At 55.6% G+C, this 24,609-nt stretch overlaps 4 protein-coding genes across 4 annotated transcripts; 1 reads left to right on the forward strand and 3 right to left on the reverse strand.

Annotated features, from left to right (window-relative positions):
• Positions 1 to 1,864: 1,864 nt before the first annotated feature.
• Positions 1,865 to 10,771, reverse strand: CGGC5_v001725 (UPF0648 protein; the record flags this gene model as incomplete). The annotated part of the gene is made up of 2 exons (XM_032025218.1): positions 1,865 to 2,343; positions 2,401 to 10,771. 2 exons carry the CDS (start codon positions 10,769 to 10,771, stop codon positions 1,865 to 1,867), a joined length of 8,850 nt encoding a protein of 2,949 aa, XP_031878195.1.
• A 4,618-nt stretch (positions 10,772 to 15,389) lies between these two features.
• On the reverse strand, positions 15,390 to 16,196 carry CGGC5_v001726 (uncharacterized protein; the record flags this gene model as incomplete). Its single annotated transcript, XM_032025221.1, has 4 exons — positions 15,390 to 15,685; positions 15,734 to 15,850; positions 15,901 to 16,014; positions 16,076 to 16,196. 4 exons carry the CDS (start codon positions 16,194 to 16,196, stop codon positions 15,390 to 15,392), a joined length of 648 nt encoding a protein of 215 aa, XP_031878227.1.
• Positions 16,197 to 16,999: 803 nt separating this feature from the next.
• sce3 (putative RNA-binding protein sce3) lies at positions 17,000 to 19,101 on the forward strand (the record flags this gene model as incomplete). Its single annotated transcript, XM_032025222.1, has 7 exons — positions 17,000 to 17,003; positions 17,078 to 17,134; positions 17,255 to 17,296; positions 17,358 to 17,377; positions 17,436 to 17,517; positions 17,577 to 17,873; positions 17,930 to 19,101. 7 exons carry the CDS (start codon positions 17,000 to 17,002, stop codon positions 19,099 to 19,101), a joined length of 1,674 nt encoding a protein of 557 aa, XP_031878253.1.
• A 1,295-nt stretch (positions 19,102 to 20,396) lies between these two features.
• ria1 (Ribosome assembly protein 1) lies at positions 20,397 to 23,682 on the reverse strand (the record flags this gene model as incomplete). Its single annotated transcript, XM_032025223.1, has 2 exons — positions 20,397 to 23,558; positions 23,620 to 23,682. The coding sequence occupies 2 exons, from the start codon at positions 23,680 to 23,682 to the stop codon at positions 20,397 to 20,399; spliced, it is 3,225 nt and encodes a 1,074-aa protein (XP_031878226.1).
• Positions 23,683 to 24,609: the final 927 nt, after the last annotated feature.

The following is a 24,609-nucleotide window of genomic DNA, read 5'->3' on the forward strand; positions in this document are numbered from 1 at the left end:
TTGTTGGCAGGCCCTTGAAGCGAGACTGGTTGGACCACCGAGAAATCATGTCAGGGTGATTGCGTCGAGCGTAGTGCATTGCCGCTTTCTATTGTCAAGAATGTAGAAGGTGCATCTCTACTGCATCGTTCTCTCGCTTCATTTGTTTGTACTACATATCATCGTCGAGGATACACAGATGACAATCACAGACAGCGGCAGAGGTAGCGGCGCTCTCGCGAGTGATTGCGCCGGTTCAGATGTGGAGTGTAAGTAGAATGCCATTGAATGGAGAGCTTCCCGCCATTGTGACACATGGTTTACGACCCCTCCTGCATCTCTGCGTTTGGTGTCGGAGTGCAAGTTCCTCGGCTTTCGTACATCATTATATACCATCATGGGCCGCGCGAGACCTGCTCATGCCCACCCAAGACCCCTTTAGGACGGACGGTCCAGGCTTTCCCAATGCCTTCGCCAGGTCCATGAGGGTCTTTTGAGAATTTGTTATACTTTGGGTACGAATAGTTTGCGATATCCCATCTTTCACCAAATCAAGGCCGTGATAGAGATATAAAAAGCCACCAACGAGGACGAGGGGCACAGCAACAGACAGCCACACAATCATGGACAGAAAGAAGGTTAATGCATTGCCTTTTTCATGAGCCGTAGTGTATGTGATCCACATCGCACGTTCTCAGACCATTTTCGAGCTTGCTGTTCCTTCTCAGCAGATCATGCCGTCCTCCAACTGACGCCGCGTATCCCCAGCCTTCGTCAAGGATACACGAACAATACTGACAAACAGCGCCTACTGGGCCCTTTTACTTAGATAACGGATGATCTCCTGGTGTCATGTCATAGGAGTGACGAAACTTTAGCAAGACGTTCATTCAAGAAGCAATATTTGAGAACCGAACCATCTGTGGCTCTACCAAGGCAATTGTCGAAAGCATCTCGTTCTTATACCAACACCCAAACGAGCAAACACTGCATCAGAACCCCACGAGAAGGAGACGCGACCCACGCAGCCGGCGGGCATCTCAAAGTAATATAAAAGAGAACCTCATGAGCGAGAATCGCCCTTTTCCTCCTCGGCGCAATATGACGAGGCCTGCTTTGAGAACTTGAAGAACCTCTCGCATTGGGAGGCAACCAGTGTCTCACATCCAAGTCGATCATGCCAATGCCGTATTTCAACTTCACACGTAACGTCAAGACACCATCGCCACTTTATACGAGATTGAATACTTCGCAGAACACCAAGAACAGCAGACAGAATGCAGACGCCATGGTGATGGTCCATATCTAGAGGACATGCATGGGCCCCGCCACAATCGCACGCAGAACCTTCCCCAACACGCGTCCATGGTCAACGCTGTCCTGATTCCCCTGTCTCGAGATAAGTCACAAGCACATTCCCCATTTATACTCTTCACACGACGACAAGCTTAACATAAGGCTACTTTGTATTCTTCCGCCACCATGAATTGCTCCCATACTTCTAAAAACGATACAACTTCCCTCCCCTCAAACCAAATCCATATGTACAAAACTTCAGAACGCAAAACGCTGGCTTGAAAAGACTCGCTTTGTCCTGATCTCCATCTTTCTCTCATCCTCTGCTAACCTGCTAACCACCCTTCTTCCCATCGAAAATTACAGAAAAAGAACCAACGTCAGTTGACGTCGTGGTGTTGTAGTAATGTAATGATATATAATACCCTCCCAAACGCCGGGTATAGCGAACGAATCTTGCAGCCTCCCATGTCCACGGGGCCCAGTTCTATCCGGCACGTATGCTCTCGCTCTTTTTGTAAAACCTTCCTATCCTGTTTGACTCCAATGCTTCATGTTGAATAATACTTCCCACTCACAAAGACCCATCCTAACCGGTCTTCACCCGACTACCAAGTCCCCCGAACCTCTTCACCGCCTTGGGGCTTTCCTCGGGAGACGCAGTGGCCTCTTCGTCCGGTTCTGGGGTGTCTTCCCTCTGCAGCCGACTTGGTTCTTTGCTGGGCTCCCTCTTACGGTGCGTGAGGGCGTTGAGCTTGTCGCGGAGGAACCCGCTGCCTGCTGACTTACGACGGCCCTCTGGTTCCGCTCCCGTTCCCGATCTAGACAGAGATCTAATCGTGCCGTTGCCGGGCTGGTAGTCCGGCGCGAGACTGCTTCTAGACGACGGGCGGAGGAGTTCTATACCCAAGCCTTGAGGGTTTCGGCCGTCTGACGGCGTGGGAGGCGTCATCATCAGGAAGCTGGGAACGGCCGGCCCTTGCATGCTCGATTCGCCCGTTCGACGCGATCTCGAGCTCGCGACGCTAGAACTCCTACTCGTGGATCGCGGGATAGGGATGCTACTAGCTGAACTACCGTGTAAGGACCTTGGTGGAGAGCGCGAGTAGTCGACGGGAGAATTACCATATAAGCTCGAAGAGTCGTCGCTGTTGTTGATGCTATCAGCGTCATGCTGTGACGCGGAGGATGGTGCAATGAGGGACGACCCGCTGGCGAGCTCTCGCAGTTTGCTGGCCTGGGTGTTGCTTGGGCGGTGCTTGAACTTGTTGCCAATGATCGCGCCCGTGTGCGAGATCAAGGCTTTGATGACGGCCTTCTTGAGCGCGAGGGCAAGGTCGAGGTTGGACCAAGTCTTATTGCGCCACTCGACTGCAGGCATGCGGAACACAAAATCATGCACGTCTTCCACGTTGCGGTTGTCCTTGCCCTTGTAGCTGAGGCAGAGAACCACGGAGGGCATCTTGATGTGTGCGAACGTCATATAACTGCTCGCGCGAGACATCATCTTAGTGAGGTCGTCGGACGGCTTGTTCTCCTCTGCCTTGGACTCCTTGCGCAGGCCGAAACGGGACTTCTTGCTGTCGCCCGCTACCGAGCTTTCCTTGGACGAAAAGCCCGTCGAGGTGCGGCCGATTCCGGGACGAGGAGCATTTGATTTCAGAGATTCATATGACGGCTTCTTGGCGATAGTCTTTCCTGTGCCCACGGACCGGAACAGACGGAAGCTGTGGCCCTCTCCAGTGTTGACTGAGAGATTCTTCTTAGGCGTGCTACCAACCGACTTGGACGGGGAGTCCGAGTTCAAAGTCGGGTGTAGACGCAACTCGAGTGAGCCAGGCCTGGTGTTAAATCCATCCTTATCACTAGCCGTAAGACGGCCAGATCCAGACATGGAGGAATCGTCTTCGTCTTCCTCATCGGCGGGCGTGTGCTTGAGCATGAAGGGTGAGTCGTTCTTGGCTTGCTTCTCATCGCCGTCAATGCCAGGGAAGATGTATTCAAATATACGCTTTCCAACCTCTCGTTCCAGCTGAACCTTCATAGGGAACAGGTTGACTTCGAAGTGATCCATGACAGGAATGCCGGCAATAGCTTCAAGCATGTACCAGTAGACTCGGATCATCTCCCGGTTGCCCAGCTCGCCTGCGCTCTTCTCATCACCAATGTACGGGGCGATGATCTCTGGATACATGGCATCAGGCAAGAGGTTGAAACCGAATACCTTGCCGACCCGAATCAAGTTGATATGCGAACCATCAGCGTTATCGGTACGGTCGTACTCCACATCCTTGAGCTGCAATTCGACCAGAGGTTCCTTGTTGTCACGAAGCATGTGCCAGACCGTGTCGCGAGCTGTGATGCTCCATCTCAGCAAGGCGTTGCTCTCGGATGCCGTCTCGTATCTGCGCTGCGAAGATGTAATAGCCTTCATCATGAAGAACAACTCGTCCTCGCATGCTGCCAAGTCCCGCTCCAAGAGAAGTCTGTCCTCCCAGCCACGTTCGTCCATGTACTTGGAGTAGATCTGGAAGTGTGACTTGATGTCTTGCAGCGATCGAATGCGCTCTTGGAGCTTCTGCACCATTTCGGGCGTGCCACTGAGATCACTGAAATCGGAGGCCAGCATGATCTTCTCCAGACGCTCGCTTCGTGTCTTCTCCAGGGGCTCATTGTACATAAGCAGGTCCAGTACAATGACATACATGGCGTAATAGTCTCCGGAGTTGCAGAGGGCACGGGCTTGGGGAAACTCGACCCAAAGGTTGTCCATCTTCTGTTCTGCATTGGGCTGCGATGAATCACTAGAGCCTTCGGTGTTGACTTCGTCGTTGTACTTTAGACGCAGAGTATTATACTTGTCGTATCGGAGCATCGCGGATGTCTTTTGAACCACACGATTGAACCCGAAAGGATCGGTCTCGAAGTCGAACATGACCTCCATAGGAACCCAGGGAGGCCAAGAGGTCGAGGACGGCGTTCCATAGCGACTTCCGGCATAGGAGGTGACCATCTCCGAGAAGTAGGACTGGTGCGTGACGAAGAACTGGGTGCTATCCATGTTCACAAGGAATCGTCGCTGCACCAAACCACTGACAGAATCTGAAATTCTCATCTTGTCCATGACCTCAACAACCTTGAGTTCCATGCCCTTGGATGTGAGGATGACCACATTCTTCTTGTTCTTGTCGCTCTGCAACTGGATCTGCGGCGCAATGAGGCGGACGTGGTAGCTGTTTTGCGGTGTGAATTCATCCGAGATACCGCTCGACAAGTCCTCAATAGGGACGTTCGGTACATTGTCACCGCCTTTGCCGTCTGCGTTGACATACTTCTTGCCGTCTTGGAGGATCTTCTTGATGCGGTCCTCGATGTCTTGCTTGAATTCGCGCTCTGCCTGGTCGAGGTCTGGAGAGGTGCCTGTTGTCGCGCCACCCGTGGGAGTCCGGTTCTTGCTGGCGTTGGGCTTGGGGTTCTGTTTGGCCTTGTACTGCTCCTCCACGATATCCAGGATAAACTTGACCGCTGGACGTGACAAGTAGTAGACGAATCCCCGGCGCTGACTGACTTGGTGGATGTAGCGAAGAACGATGTTACGCAGCGTGTTGTTCCACTTGAAATGAAGGTTGTGGATGACGAAACGGTTGTTGAAATCACTCTCAAATTCGGCACCGGAGGGGATCGTTAGCGAATCTTCTTGCTCAAGATAGATCGACTCTTCAGACTGGCTGCAGTCGTTTTCGCGCTTGAAGAATTGGGTAGTGTCCGTGGGCTTGTTCATCTGCCGAAGCATGTTTTGAAGGTACACCTTCTTCTTTTGCAAAATGGCGCCTTGTTGTTGCAAGCTCTCGAACGCAGCAACAAGCTTAGGGTCTTTGGCGTCATCACGTACAACCTTCAGCTCAGCTTCGCCCAAGTTCCGTCCGTAGCTTTCTATTTGGACTTCCAGCTGAGCCAAGCGTTCCTGGATAAGTTGTGTCTGAACTCGGCGAGGATCGTCGTCGTGACTCATAATGCAGAAGTGCGTCGGCTCATCACCAAAGGGGCTCTTGCGGTCGGGATCTCCAGAGACAACGCCTCCAATGTCGGTTTGCCGGAAGTACGTAAGGCGAGGTGCATATGCCAAGGGCAGAATCTTCGTATCCGGGTTGGGTTCCGTTGGCAAGATCCAATCCAACTCGACAAAGTCATCCATGTCAATCCAGCTCAGGTCGTTGTCAGGAATCGTGAAGCGTGACAAATCGGCGCTATCCTCGTGCTGGTTCGTTATCAGCTGGGATATGGATCCTTTCTTGATGGCCTCGGTTGTCGTGCCTTTGATGCTTGCCGACACTGCTCGTACATCAGCGGCTGCCAGGTCAAGCTGAGCCGCATGAATCTTGATCCCGCTAGTCTTGCCTTTCGTCTTTCGGCCCTGATCCCTGGTATTGAATTCTTCACGTCTCTGGTGAAGATCCAACATGAAGCTATCGAAACGGACTTTGAGACCCGTTGCAGAAACGCCACTGTCAGAAGCATCTTCAACGTCCTTATGCTTGTAGATGTGACTGATAAACAGCGGTGCCAACAGCAAATTATACTTGATGGTCGATAGATGCTTGCCGAATTTCTTACTGTTCCGCTCTCTTCCCGGCCACAGCGACCCTTGACGGATCGGCAAGGCCATCGCGCCACCAAAGAGAGACCACCATGCGAAGAAGTGGGTGAAGAAACGGGGAGTGCAGTGCACAGTATTGTAGCTCCGGGACGACTCGGGGTTTGAAGACATCCAATCGCGATCGACAGGTGCTCGGACAGCAATCGAAAGATGGATGTGTGAACTTCGAAATCCACGGAAGGCATCGTACGGCTGGTCTTCGGGTTTCACATGGTGAGGAGCACGCAGCACGACGTCGTAGTGCGGTCTGAAGTCGAAACTTCGTTTGCCCTCCACAATTGCTCGCTCAAACACGAGACCAGCCATCCACTGCACCTTGCCAGAAAGTTTCATGACGACCTTCTTGAAGGAAGCGCCAGACTTATAGCTGTCTTCGCTCATTAAACTATCGTCTTCGCCCGTGCGCCGAGCAGCCTCCCGGACCTGGTGGCTGTAGTCTGGAATGGCAAGCACATACTCGCCAGAGTCGACAGTCATGAAGCGCTTGGGGTTGTCGTCAGCATTGATGTTCCACTTGACGTCGTTGCGCCAGCACATGATAAATCCTGCGCCGTTGCCCGTCACGCAGTAAGGATCGCGCGTGCCCTTCAGTGCCAGATGCATATCGCCGTCACCTCTCCAGGCGACGTGTATCCTGGAGTGGAAATTGAGCCGAATCTTGTCCCAAAATCCGACTCTTTCGGATGGGTCAACCTGCGGCTTGGTGAAGGACTCAATGCCCATCATCATATCTTGTATGGCTGGTTGGTATGCTGGGCCCCACGTTATTCTCGTTGGCAAAGCCGTGTTGATGTCGATTCTCATGTTCGAGTAGGACTTGACGGGTCCGATAGTCCGCCGGACGTCGATAGCAAAACCGCCCTCGCTTGCACCCCCAGGCTCGTGGCTTCGCGGCGGTACAATGTTGACCTTGATACGGCGGGTTGTTTCCATACCGCGATACTCTTCCGCGATGACAAAGTTGGTCTTCAATGACATTGCAGGTAACCTTGTGGACTGCCCTGCCTTCAGGCTCGGAATGTGAATGAGCGGGAGCGGGTAATCGCGCAATGAAATCCTCGCCTCACTAAGGTCGATCGAGACATGCATGGGAACCAACAGGCCGTATTTCATGTCCTTGGGCATTCCTTTTCCAACAGAATGGATGAAATCCGGCAGGTCCTTCATTGCGAAGGTAGGTTTATCGATGACGAACTGGAGATCGGTGATGAGGGCGGACATCAATGCTGGCCTCTGGGGCACCTCAAGGATGTTTTCAGTGTCCTCCAAGTCGTCAGGCAGCTGATCGGGACCCCAGAACATGCCGCGAATCTCCTTCATGCCGTTCTTCGCCATGGAGTAGAATCGGTCGATGCGCTTCTTCCAGCTCTGCGCGTTGTACGCATCCAACTTCTCTCTTGCCTCTTGCTCGGCAATCTTGGATGATCCGGTGATACCAAGGCCGCCTCCATCGGGGTCGTACCGCGGCGCTCTACCTCGAGACTGGCTTTCGCTTCCACGTCTCCGCCCATCTGCACTTTGACTCCTTGCCCACGAGGCGCCGTTGTTCTGACGCCCTCTGTGGAATAGAGAACGGGCTCGGAGTTTTCCAGATTCTTTCCTTGACTCTTCCTCGCGAACCTTCTTCCTCTTGACCTCGAAAGCCTCTTCACGGGCAAGACGTTGCATCTGTTCAATTCGGCCTGCACGATAGATCATTCCCAACTTCCATTCAAAGGCACCATCTTCCAGCTCGAAGAGCAAAGAACGGGTTCGGACTGAGACCTTGGGGACGTTTTTCGGGCCTCCAGGGACCTTGTCAAGAATGTACTCGTTAGTTCCTGTCTTGAAGCGGTGGTGGAGCTGCTTGATCGACTTGAGGGTATTGATGACATTATCAGAGATCTTGTTGACCTGGACCTCATGCGGCACTGCAAATCGTATGGCGTCGGAGTTGATGTCGATCATCTTGTCCTCCTGGAATCCGCCGCTGGTAAGCTTGCGCCGGGATGTCCTCCAGTCGATGCGTCCGCCCTTGATGCTGACCATTCTAGCCCATGTTGATCGCATTCTCGGCGGTTGGACGTAAACGCGAATCAGCTTCGAGGCCAGGTGTGGGGCTGACCATCTGTGTCGACCAGCTTCCACGCCGTACACCTGAAGCATCACTTGAGGGTCATTTGGAAGCTCGGCCTTGACTTGAACCAGAGCTGCCTTAATGTCAATGGCCACTAGCTCCGGAGTGATGGTCGAAAAGTCACTCATGTCGACAAATGGTGACTCTGGTGACATTGGAGGAGACAGAAGATCGCTCCCCTCTCTTCTTGGCGTCGTTGGCGACATCATTGGCGAAGTTACATCTTGTCCCGATCTCATAAACGCCTTCTTAAGGATCATGATGGCCACTCCGACAGAGTAGTGCCGGAAGAGAGAGTACTGCAAAAGGACTGTTCGCATGCCGGCGTGGATGTGGAAGACTGGGCCCTGCTGGTCGCTGAGAGCCTGGAAGGCAACCTCGAAGCGAGGCATGTTGACGAACGGCTCCAGTTCCACCCGGTCCTCTGATTCGACAATGTAGGCTTCCAGACCTCGCACATGAATGGCGACTCTGCGTCCATCTCCTGGGTTTTGCTGCTTCTTCCTCGGGGCAGGGGAAACCGGATGCTTGAGAAGATCCGAGTCGGGGTGGACGGTACGGCTATTAGCCCTACGCCTGGATGGCCGCCGTTGAAGTCCGCCGTCGAGTCTTTGCGCCCGGTACTCCGCTGAGAACTCATCGAGCTGGATGGAAACTCCGCGCGTGTCATCTGAGATATCCTCGTCGATGCCAGCGACTTCCACGCTAAAATCAGATGCTTGAAGTTGAAATTGCAGCAACCAAGATGGCATTGCGCGAAGGAAGTTTTGTGGTGGCTTGCTTGAAGTTCTGGAAGTAAATCGCTTCTCAGACTCGACATTCATTCTCAGCTGTCGCACAATCTGTCTGAGACCATCGGTGATCTCGGGTCGCACCATCTTGATAGCAAATGTTTGCAGGTTACCTGATGCCACAACGTGAACATCAGGTGTCGCACTGAGTTGCACCTTAAGCTCGAAGGACTCGGTTTGAATGAGGTCGAATCGGTTACTCGATGACGTCTGGTAGTATAACTCGTGTGACTGTATCCTCATCGTTGAGGCTAATGAGTAATGCAAGTCCTCAACAGTAGAATGGAACGATTCCATGTCAAGTGAAATCGATGAGATTGAAGATATGATTAAGTCAAAATCGTCGGGAGCCGCGTGCTGGTCGACTGCTGGCAGCGCGACTCGAAGAACGGGCTCGTGCATTGTAAACTTGATGTTGGCTTTTGGCAGTAATCGTGATATGAGTACGTGCCGTGGCTGACGGTCGCCGCGGTGCCTTTTGGGTTTTGGCTGAAGCATGGCGACGAGGATTGGAAGGTGACGCGGGTCGAGATCTACCGATGGCGATGTCACTACGGAGTTGGCGAAGAGGATGTTGGCATTCCTCTCCTCGGCGCCCACGTCCTGTGCCATCTCGACTGTCTTGGACGGCAGGGTCGTCTTGACTGTGGTTGTCGCCATAGGAATGTACAACAGTCTCTCAGGCTTCCCGTCGCCGTCGTCCAGGCCAATAGATATGGACAGCGCTGCGGCAAGAGCCTCATGGGCAATGTCCTTGGACGGAAAGTACATCCTGTGAGACGGCGATTTGGGATCTAGGCGATGCAGATCGATGCCGACCTCCTTCATAGAGGCATTGAGCAAGATGGGCTTGGCATTTGGCTTTACCGTCTCCACCTTCTTCGTCATGCCAACAAAGCTCACCGCGAATTGGACCTCCTTAACGCCTCTGAGGATAGAGCTGATGAATTCTTTCGAGTCGGACACGGTCTGAATCAACTCTTGGTGCGTGCTGCCCGGTTGAGCAACCTCGTGGATCACCTTCTCCATGAAAATGTCGGCCGGCTCCTCCAACGACGGCGTGCGGGCCGCCGACTTGCACTCCTTCAGTCGGTCGGCGCATAACCGAACCTCGTCGTAGGGAATGTGGACACGGCCCAGCTTCAGAGCAATGGCTGCATCTCGTAGTCCATCCAGCGCCTCATACAAAAACCCATGAATGTTCAACGTCGCATTATCGAGAATTTCGAGAGACTCCTTGCCCTCTGGTGTAAACAAAACGCTGCGTAGCGTCATCATCCACTCTGCCTGTCGTTGCTTGTTCTTGGTCTTGTCATTTCGAGACTGGAAAAAGAAACGAGCGCGGTCGACCATCTTGCGCCGTGTGTCGACAGCCACGGTCAAGCTTCCGAACTGCACATCGCCCACGTCGACTACCTTGATGGTAGAATTGGTAGCCACAACATCGACCATACGCAGCCAATTCAGCTTGCGGTGCGCCCTCTTTATCCTATCCTTGAGCTTCATGAGGTGTTTCCAGGTCTCGCTCCGGGGCGGAGGGCCGCCATTCCGTCGTATTAAAGGCACCTTCTGTTGTTCCGCCTGCTGTGTGTCGGAATCCTCCTCGGCATCGGTACTATCGGAATCGCCGGAGCTGTCCTCGCTCTTCTTCCCGTCGAGCTCGCGGATGTCGACGGTGACGACCAGCTCGCTGACCACAATACTCAGCCATGTGGGCTGGGCGAAGGTCGGGCGGTGGACGTTGAGTCCCAACCCCCGAATCTCAATCTTGAATCCATCTCTCGGTGTATAAGCGAGTCGGCGGAGGGAGAAGTAGCCTATTCTCTGGATCGATACTCCGGTAAGGATGCGGACGACGGCGAAGAGAATGAAGGAGGAGAGGTAGAGGAGGACAATGACGCCGAAGATGAAGGTCGGGTTGAGCAGAGCCATAGTGAGCCCGCGGTCGATTCGCGCGATCGAAAGCTCGGTTCAGTATCTGTACCACCACCGCCGCAACGTTAGTCCAACAGCTCCCGGAACGGAGTGGTTATGGAGGGGGCAACGGAGGGACAAGACGGCGGACACGGAGGACAAAAAAAAGGAGGGTAACGTGCCTGGAGAGAACCAGATCTCTATGGAATCCCGCACGTTTACTTCCGCCTCCAACGATCCGAGCGCGCCATGTCGTGAACCAGTCCTTGTGTGTGGGTGTTTGGGGTGCGTCTGCAGGAGTGGTTGATGATGTAAACTCCGCGGTTGCTCTCTTGCAGGAGCAGAGTTCCGGCGCCCAGGCGGTTGCAGTATTTGCCAAGGGATATAACGAGCTAGCTCGATCGTTCGGTCGTTCGGTCGCAGGGCGGGACGGCGGGGAGAAAAGAAGACAATCGGATCCCTTGGGAAGGTCGGAAGGGAGAGGGAGGGTAAAGGTTGCTGACCCCAAAAAATGGCGGCGATGCGATGAGGTGCGGTGCGGTGCGTTGCAGTGCGGAGAGTACTTTCCGTTGGGGAAAAAAAGACGACGTATCCGTATTGCGGTTTGTGTGGCAGTCCAGTCGGATGGCAGAGGGTTGGCTCAGAAAAGCCCAGCCCGGCGGGATCGGTGATTGATGCAGCTGCTGCAGAACGAGTGACGCAGCGCAGCCAGGAATTGTTGGATGGATTGGATTGGCAAAATGCGAGCGATGCCGTCTAAGCCCTTGTCCTCTCTCTTCTTGGTGACCTGCTCGGCACGACACTGACGCTGCCACACACCAACACGTATTCAGTACGGTAGGTAAGCCAAGGAGGTACTTGCTGCTTCAAATCCACCCTTGACAGGGAACCCGTCTGTCCCAGCTGGCTGTCAATGTCTTGTCGATACGATTGAATGATGAACGATGACGGGCGGGTTGCTAGCCAGCAAAACAACGCGGCCTTCTTTTTTTCGTTTCAATAGCAACAAATAGTAGAACCCAGGAGGGGATTGGTAAGGTAAGACAAGACTGACTGGCTGTCCAAACTTGGAGAGTTGGAGCCAAGACAAGGAAGGGACAGAACAGGAGAAGCGGCGTCGCGTCGGTGTGGTGCATGCAGTGAGTGCAGGGCGACGGGAACAGGGCGGCCTGGCCTGGTCTGGTTTGGTCTGGTTTGGTCTGGTCTGGTCAGGTTCGCTCACTCTCGCAAAGGTTTAAGGAGGCGGACGGAGCGGCGGAATCCAGGAACAGGGCACTTGGGATTGACGGGTGGTGGAAATGAACATCACCAAGTCCACTCTCGCCAGGGGTGCTCCAGTCGCGGTACTTCTGACATCACCTGTACATCACCGCGCAGCAAGTACCGCCACGGTGTCACCAGCGAAAGAGACGATGGCATTCACCACTGCTTCTAAAATTCCCACCCCCAGAGATGGTCCTTGCTTGCCGGCTAGTTCCGGCTGCCACGGCATCTCATTGGATCGCTGACTGTTCAATATGGATCCCCAATCCCGGCTCACTGAGTGCGAGAAGTACGTACTCTCTTCCCCCAAAGGTGCAGCACCACCTGTCCGGCGCAGCTTCATGTCGCTGCCTCAGATTTATTATCAATTGCGTGCATCCCATCGCTGCATCAGAGGGCCGTGCATCGCGGACTCAATGCGCTCCTGCATTGGTTGGGACGCCCTGGCGCCGAAGCTAGGGCTGCTCCTCATCCTTAGCACGTGCAGCAAGCGCCTCCAATCTCCAGCGGCCGTCATATCGGACGCCGACTGAGCCAGCCTCGGACGGAGAGCCTCAGACCAGGATAAGCCGTCTGAACCAAGATCTTGCTCGTCTGGTTGAGTTGAGATAAGCACTTTACTTAAGAGGGCACGTATGCGCAAGGACCTTATGACGGCCAGTCCCAGCTCGTTGGTGTTGATGAAGAAGCAATGTGTTCCAGCCTCCTCGTGGTCTACAAGGATCGTCCTCAGTGATGTCCTCAAAGTCCCAGGAACTGATCTTGATCGCGGATGCCAAGCCATCTCGATCGTCCATGTATTTATCTATGTGTATGCAGCCCGGAACTCATTCGATCCGCTCGTGGTCCACCAGCCCTTCCATCGGAGAATTGAGCGGCAAGGACCAACTGCAGTGACAGCGAAACACGTGGTGAATCGCAGCCGTTCGTCGAGTCATGCTTGCTCGTCCTGTAGGTCCATAGCATTGATTCTACTCCTTCTACCATGTCTCACGCAAAGAACAGTTGTCAGTCAAATACATCTGACACTATGCCTAGCTCATGTCAATTGGATTTAAGCTGTTTACATCTGCCTTTGGGCACACCAGGCCCCTGCCAGTTAACCTCGTGAATCGTTCTTGACACTGCTCCAGTCATCATCCACTTCCATCGCCATAGTCACATTCGCCGCTGCCTATTCACTAACCTTAATTCATGCATGACATGATCCGTCCAGAAAGGATAAAGATGGAGGACGAGTTATCGAACGGGCCATCTGACACGAAATGGCAACTAACCACGTCAGTCCATCGTATTTGGGGGACAGCTCAGAAATAGAGGAAGCGACCGTCCTCCTGAATCATTTTTCAAGGAATAGTCAAACCCAACTTCAAGCTTCAAGCCACCGCAGGAAGCCACTGACTCCCTAGGAGGCCCTTCATCCAGAACGCGCTGCAAAGTCCTGTCTTCAACATGATCTTCCGGCTGTCCATGATAAACTTCTGAACATACGTGCCCCCAACCTTGTGCCTTTTGCCAAAGAATGATGAAAATCCATTGCGTGTTTCTCCCCCGACTGCGCCGTCGTCTCACTACGAGAGATTTGACGTCAAGGTAAGAAGTTCGGTGGTGGTGAAAACTCTTGGCAATTCGCATGTATGCCTGGCTTTCATTGATCTGCCAGACTTCCAAGACGTTATTTAACGGAAACAGCAGGCATGAGACCTGCCCGAACGCGGGTTTTGGGGGGCCTATTGGTAATCGGATGCCACGGAGAACGTCGCCGTCTCGTGGGACGTAAATCGAGGTCGGCTCAGTAGGAAAGTATCGATGCGGAATCATAATGACGCCCCGGGAGCCGTCCCTGACGAAAACTTCAGTTGGCATAGAGCCAGGAACAGAAAGCGGAATGCAAATCAGCTCGTCGTGCATTTCCGGGCGACAGTTAAGAGCCCCGAAATATGTTCTCTGATTTTGAACCAGAAGGGGAAGAGAGATGTTCAGCCCGAAATTTGTGATGGTAAACTCCCTGTGGCGTGGGTGACTTTTCTGCTCACCGAGTAGATCCCTCTTAACTTTGTGGCAATGTCTGAAGGCTGCCGGGGAAGGAGCCAGCATCGTGTAAAGGGGGTCGTCTTTGGGCGAGTCCCACGCGAAAATGCTTTGGTCCGTGGACACTTTTATGATTTCCGCCTGGAGTCTTAAAAATGCGTTGTCCCCTTCTCCATACAGTAGGGGCATGTTGATACCGAACAGTCCCAGCAGGCAATAAGCCATGTCCTCCTTGCGTGTTGTCTGTCGTGACGATGCCCACGACATCTTTTGCGCAACACATGCATCGTTGATGGTCGATGGCTTGGAAAGTGCGAAGACATCTATGGCAGTAATTTGGTGGATCTCTGCGCATAGGTTGGTTTTCGTGCCGAAAGATTCCCATGCCGCGTTGAAGAACACCAAATGTCGAGGTGCAAGCAGTTCTTGCAGTGTCCAGCCTCTGGTAAACCATCTACACTCCGACATACGTTGGATGGGAGCACCTGCTGGGAAGTCTTCCAAATGTATGAAGCAAATTGAAGCAGCCTGATACCAGGAGAACATGGAGTTGATGGCTTCAGATAATTCGGCGCTACTCTTCTTGTCGATGCAGTTGGTATCTACCCAGATGTAATCATGACGATGTGCGCGAGCGACTCGACATGCGCGTTCGATCTTCTGGAAACCGCTTTTGGCCTCCACCCGCGCTTTTTGGGTTGGATTTCCCTCCTCCCACTCCATCCATTCCTGAAAGGTGACTTCCTCGCTGCCCCATGTGTGCGAGAGAATTGAGTATGCGGGCCGTTGCGAATCAAAGAACTCCCGAAGATGTAGGGTCGTCGTGTCAATGAGTCTCATGGTCAACTTGACGCGGAGGCGACGCAGTACCAGGTGACAGAGAGTCCCAAATGATGTAAGCTGGAGGAAACGATCAGGCTACGTTTCGCGTCGCGACGTTGTGCCTTCGTGGCCAGCTGACCGATCAGGTCGAACTGCCTTCGTCCAATCATAACTGCAGCAACACATCTGCATCTGTAGGCTTCGCTGGAAGATCAAAAGACCAGCCCTGCTTCGTATGGCGCACTTAAGCCGTCGCGTCTCGGCAGGCAGGAGAAGAAAGCAGACCCATTAGTCGGAATTATTTGCATAAACTCTCATGCTTGTCGGCTTTTTGTCTTGACCGACTTTCACTTAGAACTGTTGCAGGTGTTGTCATCGATACTATCGTCGCTGGTGACGCGTGACTGGACAATCCCATCGAGTGCAAACATCCAGAGTATGAATATGATCGAAGATGTTGTACATGTATTGTTACAGTCTAAATGTGTGGGTATTATGTACGCAGATGAATCGACAGCACCTAGGCCTTAGGACTTGATGGCTTGGATGGAGGCTCCGCTGCCTTAGCAGCCCGCAGCTCGGCAATCTTGTCGTCAATGAGGGCGATCTCGGCATCAATCTTGAGCATTTTCTCATCAAGCATGTCGCGGTACTCGTCGTCCGACAGCTTCTTGAGCGGGCTCCAACTTGATTCGAAGAAGCTCTTCTTCTCCTTGGCATCCGGAGACACTTGTTGTGTCCTGTTGACGATGGCCTGGCCTGCTCCACCCACTATTGAGAACACAATGATACCGGGAATGATGTTCTTGGGACCACCTGCTAGAGATTAGGAAGTTATTCACAATGACAAGAGATGCCACTCACGGATAAGGCCGCCAACCATGCCAGCAGTGCCTCCAGCAACAGCACTTGCTTTGACCTTGGATGAGTCGGATAGTTGACCCTCACGACTCAGGTACTTCAATGCTACTGACCTAGAGACTAAAAGTTGATTAGCATGTGGACTTGAGAAGTGCGACAGGAATACTCACGCCAATAGCTGGAGCCGAGGGCAAACCATTGGATGCCTGATGCGATTGCGAACAGGGCTGGGGTTGAGTCGCGAATGATGCCAGCAGCAACACCACTGAACAGACCGATGGAGCCTTTGAATTTCAAGTTAGCAAATACTTCATAGCGTGATTCAATACTCAGATGAGAACCTACCAGTCAGGGCGCCAACTTTCAAGGGCGGTCCCATGAGGTCGACAAGCTCAGGGGGCAGCAGTCCACGGCGCTGCCGCTGCCGCCGCCTCTCCTTCACATCGTCTTGCGCGTCATCTGCCATATCGATTTTGGCGGCAGGTTGCGGGAAGCCAGGGCCCGGACATCCAGCGACAACGCAATGCAGGGGACGACGCGATGAGTGTTCTGGAAGCTTTCCCCACGCACATATCGATTATGCAGCAAACGAGGAGATGACAAACAAGCGAGGGGCCGTTTCTAAATGTTTCGGTGCGGCTCAAAACGTTTTTAACCGTGCACTCCGGATAGATGCAAGAGCCGGCGACGTTGTGGCCCAAGCACTCCCCCAGCAGTGCTGCAGCAGACAGCGAAGCGCTGGAGAGAGGTCGACCGCAGGCTTCCCCTCCCCCCCCAAGACTCCGGTTGCCCCTCTCACAGCAGGCGGATTGTTCAATCACGGGTTTGCCCGGCTATGATGGTCCGTGCTTCTTTGGCGGGGCGCTAGGTAAAAAAGCTGCGCTAAGCCGCAGCGGGGCTAGTGCCTCCCACCTCCTGGCCACTGTCGAGAAAATTGTCCAACCCTCACAAACTTTCGACCACCCTTTCTGCGCGGGTAAAACTTCACCTTTCTCCGGAAGACTACCGCCTCAGCATACCATATAAGCTGGGCCATATCTAGTCTGCCGCGCATTCCTGACGCAAATCGCCAATCGACACTCTCGACTCCGGCGCACGAGATCCTCCCTCCCACGGCGGCATCTCGACCTGCAGAATATCCCTCGGATATCCAGCCTCCGCACCACCACCAACACCCCTTGCGAACAGCCGCCTCGTTCGGCTACCACTATTCCCCCGCCTCGCGCCTCGATCTGAATCGTTGCGCGAAGCCCCCTCAACACCGCAATCATGGGTGAGCTACCCTTCGTCGACGACCGTCGTGTCGCCTCAGACCCGTGCTGGCGCTAACTCGTCATGTCATCATAGCTCCCAAGAAGAAGGAACAGCAGAAGATGTCGCTTGGCGACTTCCTGCAAGACCAAAGTCAGTCGCAACCCCTCGACAAAATTTTATCCCGTTCTCCGAACCCCGAAGCATCCCACAACCCTTCGAACAACCGATTCACCGCGCAGATTATGGACACGAAATACTGACATTGTGCAGGCTACGGAGGATCGTGGGCAGATGAGGTCGAGGATACTTTCTGTGAGTTTTTTTCTTGGGCGCCAACCACATGCTGCAGACAGTCTCGCTAACCTTTATGCAGCCGGTATGCGACAGCTCCCCGTCTCAGCCTTGCACTCTAAGGCTTTCCGTCCACTGACATATGTTTGCAGGCACTCAGGCACTTCCTCCTCCTGAGCGGGCTGGCTACCGTCCCTCCGGAGGTGGTTGGGGCAGCGGCGGCGGCGATCGCCCTGAGCGCAGTGAGTTTTTGTTCCAACTGCATCTACGTCATTCAACCCACATGCTAATGATATTGTAGGGGACTACGGCGGCTACTCCTCCATCCGCGAGAACCTCCCTCAGACGCTCCCCGACAAGCCCCCCTATACCGCTCACCTGGGCAACCTTTCCTACGATGCCACCGTCGAGACCGTCACCGAGTTCTTTGAGGGATGCAACATCGTCAACGTCCGCATCATCGAGGACCGCGAGCAGCAGCGTCCCAAGGGTTTCGCCTACGCCGAGTTTCAGGACCTCGAGGGCTTGAAGCAGGCTTTGACTCTGGACGGCCAGTCTTTCCAGGGCCGTGTTATCAGAATCAAGGTTGCCGATCCTCGTAAGCATGCCCAAGCGACGACACAAATATCTCGACCGTTGCTAACACATATTTAGCCCGTGGTGGCGACCGCGGTGAGTCTACTCGCGACTTCGGCGACTGGACCCGCAAGGGCCCCCTCCCTGACCTCCCCGGCCGTGGTGGAAGCGACCGCCGTGGCTCCGAATTTGGCGAGCGCCGTGCCCCGCGTGAGCCCCGCGAGCCCCGCGAGGATGACGGCAAGACCCGTGACTTCGGCAACTGGGAGCGTAGAGGCCCCCTCTCTCCCCTTCCCAAGGAGGAGCGCGGTTCCCGTGAGGGCAGCCGTCCCCGCACCAACGATGGACCTCGCGAGTTCCGCAACCGTCACCAGTCTCCCGCTGCTTGGGGAGAGGGTCAGCAACCCCGCCAGGACTCTCGTCCCCCCCGCCCCGAGCGTACCCCTACCGCCGCCGAGCAGGACAACCAGTGGAGATCCAAGATGCGTCCTGACGCGGCTGTCAAGTCCGGTAGCCAGTCTCGCGATGGCAGCGAGGCCCCGTCCTCCCCCGCCGCTGCCCCTGCTGCCCCTGTTGGCCGCCCCAGGCTGAACCTCGCCAAGCGCACCGTTTCCGAAGCCCCCGATGTTCTCTCCCCTTCCGGCACTGACTCTAAGGCCAGCCCCTTCGGTGCCGCCCGTCCTATCGACACCGCCGCGAAGGAGCGTGAGATCGAGGAGAAGAAGCAGCAGCAGGCGAAGGAGAAGAAGGAAGCCGATGAGAAGGCCAAGGAAGAGCGTCGTCTGGCCAAGGAGGCTGCTGCCAAGGAGGCTGCTGAGAAGGCCGAGCAGGAGGCCAAGGCTGCGGAGGAGGCTGCCCAGGCTGCGGAGGAGGCCCCCGAGGCCGCAAAGGAGGAAGAGAGCAAGGAGAACGGTGCCTCTGACGAGCAGAAGGTTCCTATCCGATCAAAGGAGCCCAAGGAGCCCCGCGAGGCGGCCAAGACCTCCCGTGCCACTGAGGCCAGCAGCTGGAGATCGGCGTCTTCTGGAGGTGCCCGTGGTGCCCCCACTGGACCCCGCGGTGGTCGTGGCGGTGCCGGTCCTCGTGGTGGCCGTTTCGACAATGCCCGTCCCCCGCGCTCCAACGGCGGCCCTGCTGCCCGTGAGCCCTCCACCCCCGCCGCCGACGGCGAGGCCCCTGTTGAGGAGGACGGTTGGACTACGGTTCCCAACAAGAACCGGCGCAACGTTGGCCCTCGCGGCACTGCCTAGAGGGCTTATGCGCCTCCCACTATCCTTCAGCGTCCAGTTGGACATGATGGGGCAAAGGCCGTATACATTGCGGATAAGCTTCGCCCAATTGTCTGTATGCCGGGCCTAGACGAGTTTCCTCGTCACATATACCCAGATGACTCGTACGATTCTGACGAACGACTTCACGCCATGAACCGCATCATCGGAGCTTGAGGGGGGCCACGATCTTCCAATTTTTCCTGATATTTTGCTCTTCTCACCGGCGAAGGAAGAAACCTGGCTCATCCGGATTGCTGAAGGGGAAGAAAACCAAACACTTTCCTTTTCACTCTCACACACTCAGCACCCTCGACGGTCCTTGCTCGGATTGCCTCCCCTCGAGGCAACACAAAAGAACAGTCTCCTCGACTCTCAACGACTGGAGAAGGCGCGCAGCTCGCACGCATTCATCGGAGTTTGCGAAGTGGTTACAAAAAATAAGGGCTCATGGATGTTGGAAGGGAAAGGGGTGTCATGACCAAATGTCTTTTTTTTCGTCGTATCTTTTTCTCCTTTGTTGTCTCGTTTCCCCCTTCTTGCTGTCGCGCTCAGAAAAGTTCGGCCTATGGGTTTTTTCCTCTCTCGACTCGCCAGCAAATCCTCGATCCGACAAGGGATTTTCTGCTCCTAGTGACATTAAAAAAGAAGGAGCATTAGGGAATCACAAATCACAAACACCAGTTAAAACTACTCCTCTCTCCCGCCGCCTTCCTCAGATCCTCCGAATATCTCTTGTCTCGGCTTCGAACCCACCTGATGCAGTGCTACGAATAGAGCTTCCTTCGAATTCTTACCAGACACGCACGCTTATGAGTCCTTTTCCCCTGTCTTTTAAAACGGTTGCCCACTCTCCCCTCCACCCCTTTTCTTGTCTCCTTCCTTCGATACCACAAATTCAGCAAGCTTGTGTTTTTGAAGGCGGAAACGTTTACGTCTCGCCCCATGCTTTCCAAGTTTTCTTTTACCAGCTGACGATTTGAGAAAGACTGCACGAAGAACACGATGAGCGGGGAAAATTCGTTGGTGTTTAATGTTTTTCCCTTCTGAGGTGACGAAAGAATGACCGGACGAAGGGGTTTGCGAGAAGGAAATCGGGAGGTGGGCTGTTGCTGGATGCGAAATAGATGATAGTGTTGAATGGGAATACAAAAAGTTGCAAATTTTAAACACTGAACTTTGGTGCCTCTGGGATTGCAAAATGCGAGGATGCATAACGTTCGTAAATTCTATTCTCTTTGCTTTTAATCTCTTTTACAATGCCTACACTCGCCTCTCTACCTCTTCAGCGTCTTCTGCTTCTCCGCATCACGCGCCACGTTCCTGCCCTCGACCAACAAGCCCTTCTTCCTGCGCACGCCGTCCATGTACCGCTTGGCGACGTTCTCCTTGTCGGCCAGCTCGCCTAGGTCCTCGAGGTCGTCCTCGGTGAAGGGTACCCAGAAGGGGTCCTCGTCGAGGACCTCGTAGCCGGCAAAGATAAGCTGGGGCTGGGCGGCGCCGCTGGTGCGCTTGCGCATCTCATCGGCAAACCCGAACGACTCGGCGACGGGGAGGACGGACTGGATGGTGAAGAAGGGGGTGCCCTCCTTCATGGCCTCGGAGAGGACGCGGCCGCGGCGGCGGGTGAGGACGTCGTAGACGCGGCCGAGGACCTCGGTGGAGGCCTGGATCTCGACGGAGTACATGGCGAGCATGAGGCGCGGGGACCAGTCGAGCATGCCGGAGCGGAGGGAGGCGGAGAAAGTCTTGATGATTTCGCCTGTGAGGCGGGGCAGGCGGTCGCGGGCGAGCGGGTTGGGGTCGTCGTCGGTGGTGTGGATGGTCACGTCCTCGAGGAAGACGGCGATGCCCTGGACGGGCTCATGGCAGAGGGGCCCCTGGGCGGTGGCGAGCTGGAAGGCGTAGGGGATCTTGTCGGCGACGTGGGAGGGGCGCAGGGCCTCGTCTGCGAGCGGGACGGAGGGGGCGTCGGGGTTGGCGTCGGTGCCGGCGGCGGCGGAGGAGAAGATCTTGGAAAGGAGGCCGTCCTTGGTGGAGTCGATGAGGAGGTTGGGGCCGGTGCGGCGGGGTCCGAAGGCTGCGATGCGGTCGATTGTGGATTTGAAGGGTTCGCGGTGGCGGCCTGTTTCGAGGGCCTTTTGGAGCTTCTGCTTGAACTCGTCGAGGGACATTGTCTTAGCCGCGGAGAGGTCTGTGTCGGCCTCGATCTTGTCCTCTGCGGCGGTAGCCTCGGGCTCGTCGGAGGCGGCGGCCTTGCGGTCCGAGTACATGCGCTTGATGACGTCGCTGTTCTTGAGGAGGAAGTCGGTCACGTCGGCGGGGAGGGGGCGGACCTGGATGCGGACGGAGACCTGCTTGGAGGACGTGGTGCCGACGACGACGCCGCGGCCGAGGTCCTTGTTGGCGGGCGGGCGCATCTCCTCGGCGCGGACGATGGTCTCGCGGTAGGGCACGATGGGGGCGCCGGCCTGGATGTCGCAGCGGGCGAAGCGCTCTTTGAGGTCCGTCAGGCAGCGCTCGAGGTGCAGCTCGCCGGCGGTGAGGATGACGTGCTCGCCGGAACTGAGCTGCTCGTACTCGGCGCACGGGTCGGACTGGACGAGCAGGCGCAGGCCGTGGATCATCTTGTCGAGGTCGGCGGGGTTGACGGGCTCGAGGGCGACGCGGACGATGGGCTTGCCAAGGGTAGCCACGCCGGCGAGGTTAACGGCGCCATCGAGAGTGCTGCAAAGGGTGCCGTTCTTGAGGAGGTGGCCCTCGAGGCCGCCAATGCCGAAGACGACGCCAGCGGGGACGGATTCGAGCGCCTCGAGCTGGCGGCCCATGAGCATGTACAGCGCGGTGACGGTGATTTGGACCGGTTTGGGCTCGGCGTCCGGGTTGGCGGGGGAGTATTTGGGCGGGATGACCCAGAGTGAGTCGCCAACGGTGAGTGTGCCGGAGTACATGCGCGCGAAGCCGATCAGGTGCTCCGGGTCGACCTCCTTCTCCTCGTTCTCCGGGGTGTAGTCATCGAGGTTAACCTCTTCCAGCGCTTTCGTGAGATCGTTGACGCCGTTTTGGGCGTTGGTAGCCGCGGCCTGGGCGCGTGCTGCTTCTGCGCGCTTCTTGCGGGCGAGCTCGCGGGCTTCGTCAGCGGAGAGCTGGCCGCGGCGCTTGTTCTGAGGCAGTTCAGACTCGGGGATGGAAACCATCTTGGAAACATACGCTACCACGGGGTCCTCCTTGGCAGTCTTGAATGAAACCATGGCGGACTTGATCTTCTCGTTGATGGCCTCGGCACCGGGGACGTCCTCCAGCATCTCCGGAAGTCTTTCCGCTTGCGCGGCGGGCGGCGAGGGGAGTGACTCGACGACGGAGACCAGCAGAGCGGTGGACAGTGGCAGCCAGGAGGCAAATACCGTTGTCAGGAGCAGTCTCGGGTCTCTAGCGCGCATGATGTGCGGCGAGATGCTGAGCCCCAGCGACTTTGTAATCTTCTCCAACAGCACCGGATCCCCCTTGCCATGATCGCCGCCGACGGTCGCCTGATAGACCGTCCAGATGGGCTCCAAGACTAGCTGAACGAACATGGGCTTCAGATTTCTCCCCTTAAGATGCTTCTGGCCCAGGATCTTCTTCGTCTTGGGGTCGAGGTAGAAGCTGCCCCACAGAACTTTCTCCATGACGTCCCTCTTGATGCCCAGCTTCTTCTGGTACAGGCCCGCGAACTGCCGGACCGTGAACGCCCAGCCGTCGATGGCGCTGCTGAAGATGACGTTGTTCTTCTCCGGCGCAAAGTACAGATCCTCGTCGTCCCGCTCCTCGAACTGCAGCTCGCCCGACTCAGTCATCTGCTCGGCTCCGGTGTCCTTGGACGACGCCGCCTGCACGCGCTCGTCCATGCGCTCCCTCCAGTTCAGGTCCTCCTCCATCCGCTCGCCCTGGAAGAAGCTGCCGAGCACCGCGTTGACCTGCTCGAGGATCTTGCTGAGGTGGGTGTACGCCTCGCCGGGCGACATCTTGAGCTCCGTGACGAGGCGGTCGATCTTGTTGATGACGAGCAGCGGCTTGAGCTTCTCGGTCCAGGTCTGCCGCAGCACGGTGACGGTCTGGCTGCAGACGCCCTCGACGGCATCGACGAGCACGACGGCGCCGTCGCACAGGCGCGAGGCCGTGGACACCTCGCTGCTGAAGTCGATGTGGCCCGGCGAGTCGATGAGGTTGATGAGGTACTCCTTGGCCTCCGGGTCCGCGTCCGGGGCGGAGCGGCGGAGCATGGAGAAGTAGAGGGAGATGGCGGAAGACTCCATGGTGATGCCGCGGAGCTGCTCATCCGGGCGGGAGTCGAGGTAGCGGATCTTGCCGGCGAGTTTGGGTGAGATGATGCCGTTCGTGGCGAGCAGAGCATCTGTGAGGGAGGTTTTGCCATGGTCGACGTGCGCCAGGATGCAGATCTGTGTCAAGGGTCAGCCATGAAGAGGTTCACGAAGACCGCGTCCAAAGTATTTGACGTACATTACGGACGTCGGCCGCATGCCTTTGCAGGCTGGCTAGTTTCTCGGGTGTGACTACGGGCATTTCGGGCGGTGGTTATGTGAGAAGTGTGAGGGAGGTACGGAAGTGAGGATGAAGGGTGGGGTATCAGAAGAAGATCTATAGACAGAAAGCAATGCCGAGTGAATGAGACGAGACAGTGAAGTAAGAAGAAGCGGGCGCCGTATGTATATGCCAACGTCGTGTGTACAAGCACCACGGTGAAAGTCGATGCGACTGGGCGTTGAGCAAGGATAGTCGTCCGGATGGCAGTGATGATGAAATCCAGCGACTAACTGGTCCAGGCCCGTGACTAATACGCCGCCGCAAAGAAGCACAGCAGACACAGCTGATTCGCCACCTTTGATGCTCTCGAACGTGTGGCTGCACGGCACAGGGCAAGATGACTCTTTTCTATCGTTGCTGCAGGTTAGGTCAGGCAGTTGGTACGTGTGTGATGTGATATTGGAACGTATCAAGTCAAACTTAGCCCCCTTGCGATGGCCGATGAGTGATATTGTACAGTGTATGTATCTAATGCAACTTTTTTTTTCGCCCGCCTTCGTCCTGGCGGATCTCCCGTCAGCAGAAGCAGCAGCAGCAGCAGAGCACTGGTCACCGTTGGTTGCAATTACCTCAGCGGTGGCCGCCCGAAATTTACCCCGCCGACCCCGCCAAAACACCGGATAAGCGTCTTCGCCCCGCCTATGCATCATCCGAGCGCCATCGCTCTACCGAAGCGGTATCATTCGCTTAGGGTTTTTGGCACCTTGTCGTTTTTTCCCGTGAGTGAACGGCCACACACATCCCGCAGAAGGTCACGTATTGAGGGGGCATTTTGCTGAGGTTATCGCGAGCGGACATCAAATTTTGCCCACCCCCACTCCCACCCTCCCTCCTCCTCCCCCCCGAACGAGACAAGCGATCGCTCCGAGAACGACCGCCGCACCGCCTACCTGTCCTCAACCACCA

The sequence above is a fragment of the Colletotrichum fructicola genome, assembly GCF_000319635.2.
Source record: "Colletotrichum fructicola Nara gc5 chromosome Unknown KSG_Nara_v1_contig01, whole genome shotgun sequence".
NCBI lineage: Eukaryota > Fungi > Ascomycota > Sordariomycetes > Glomerellales > Glomerellaceae > Colletotrichum > Colletotrichum fructicola.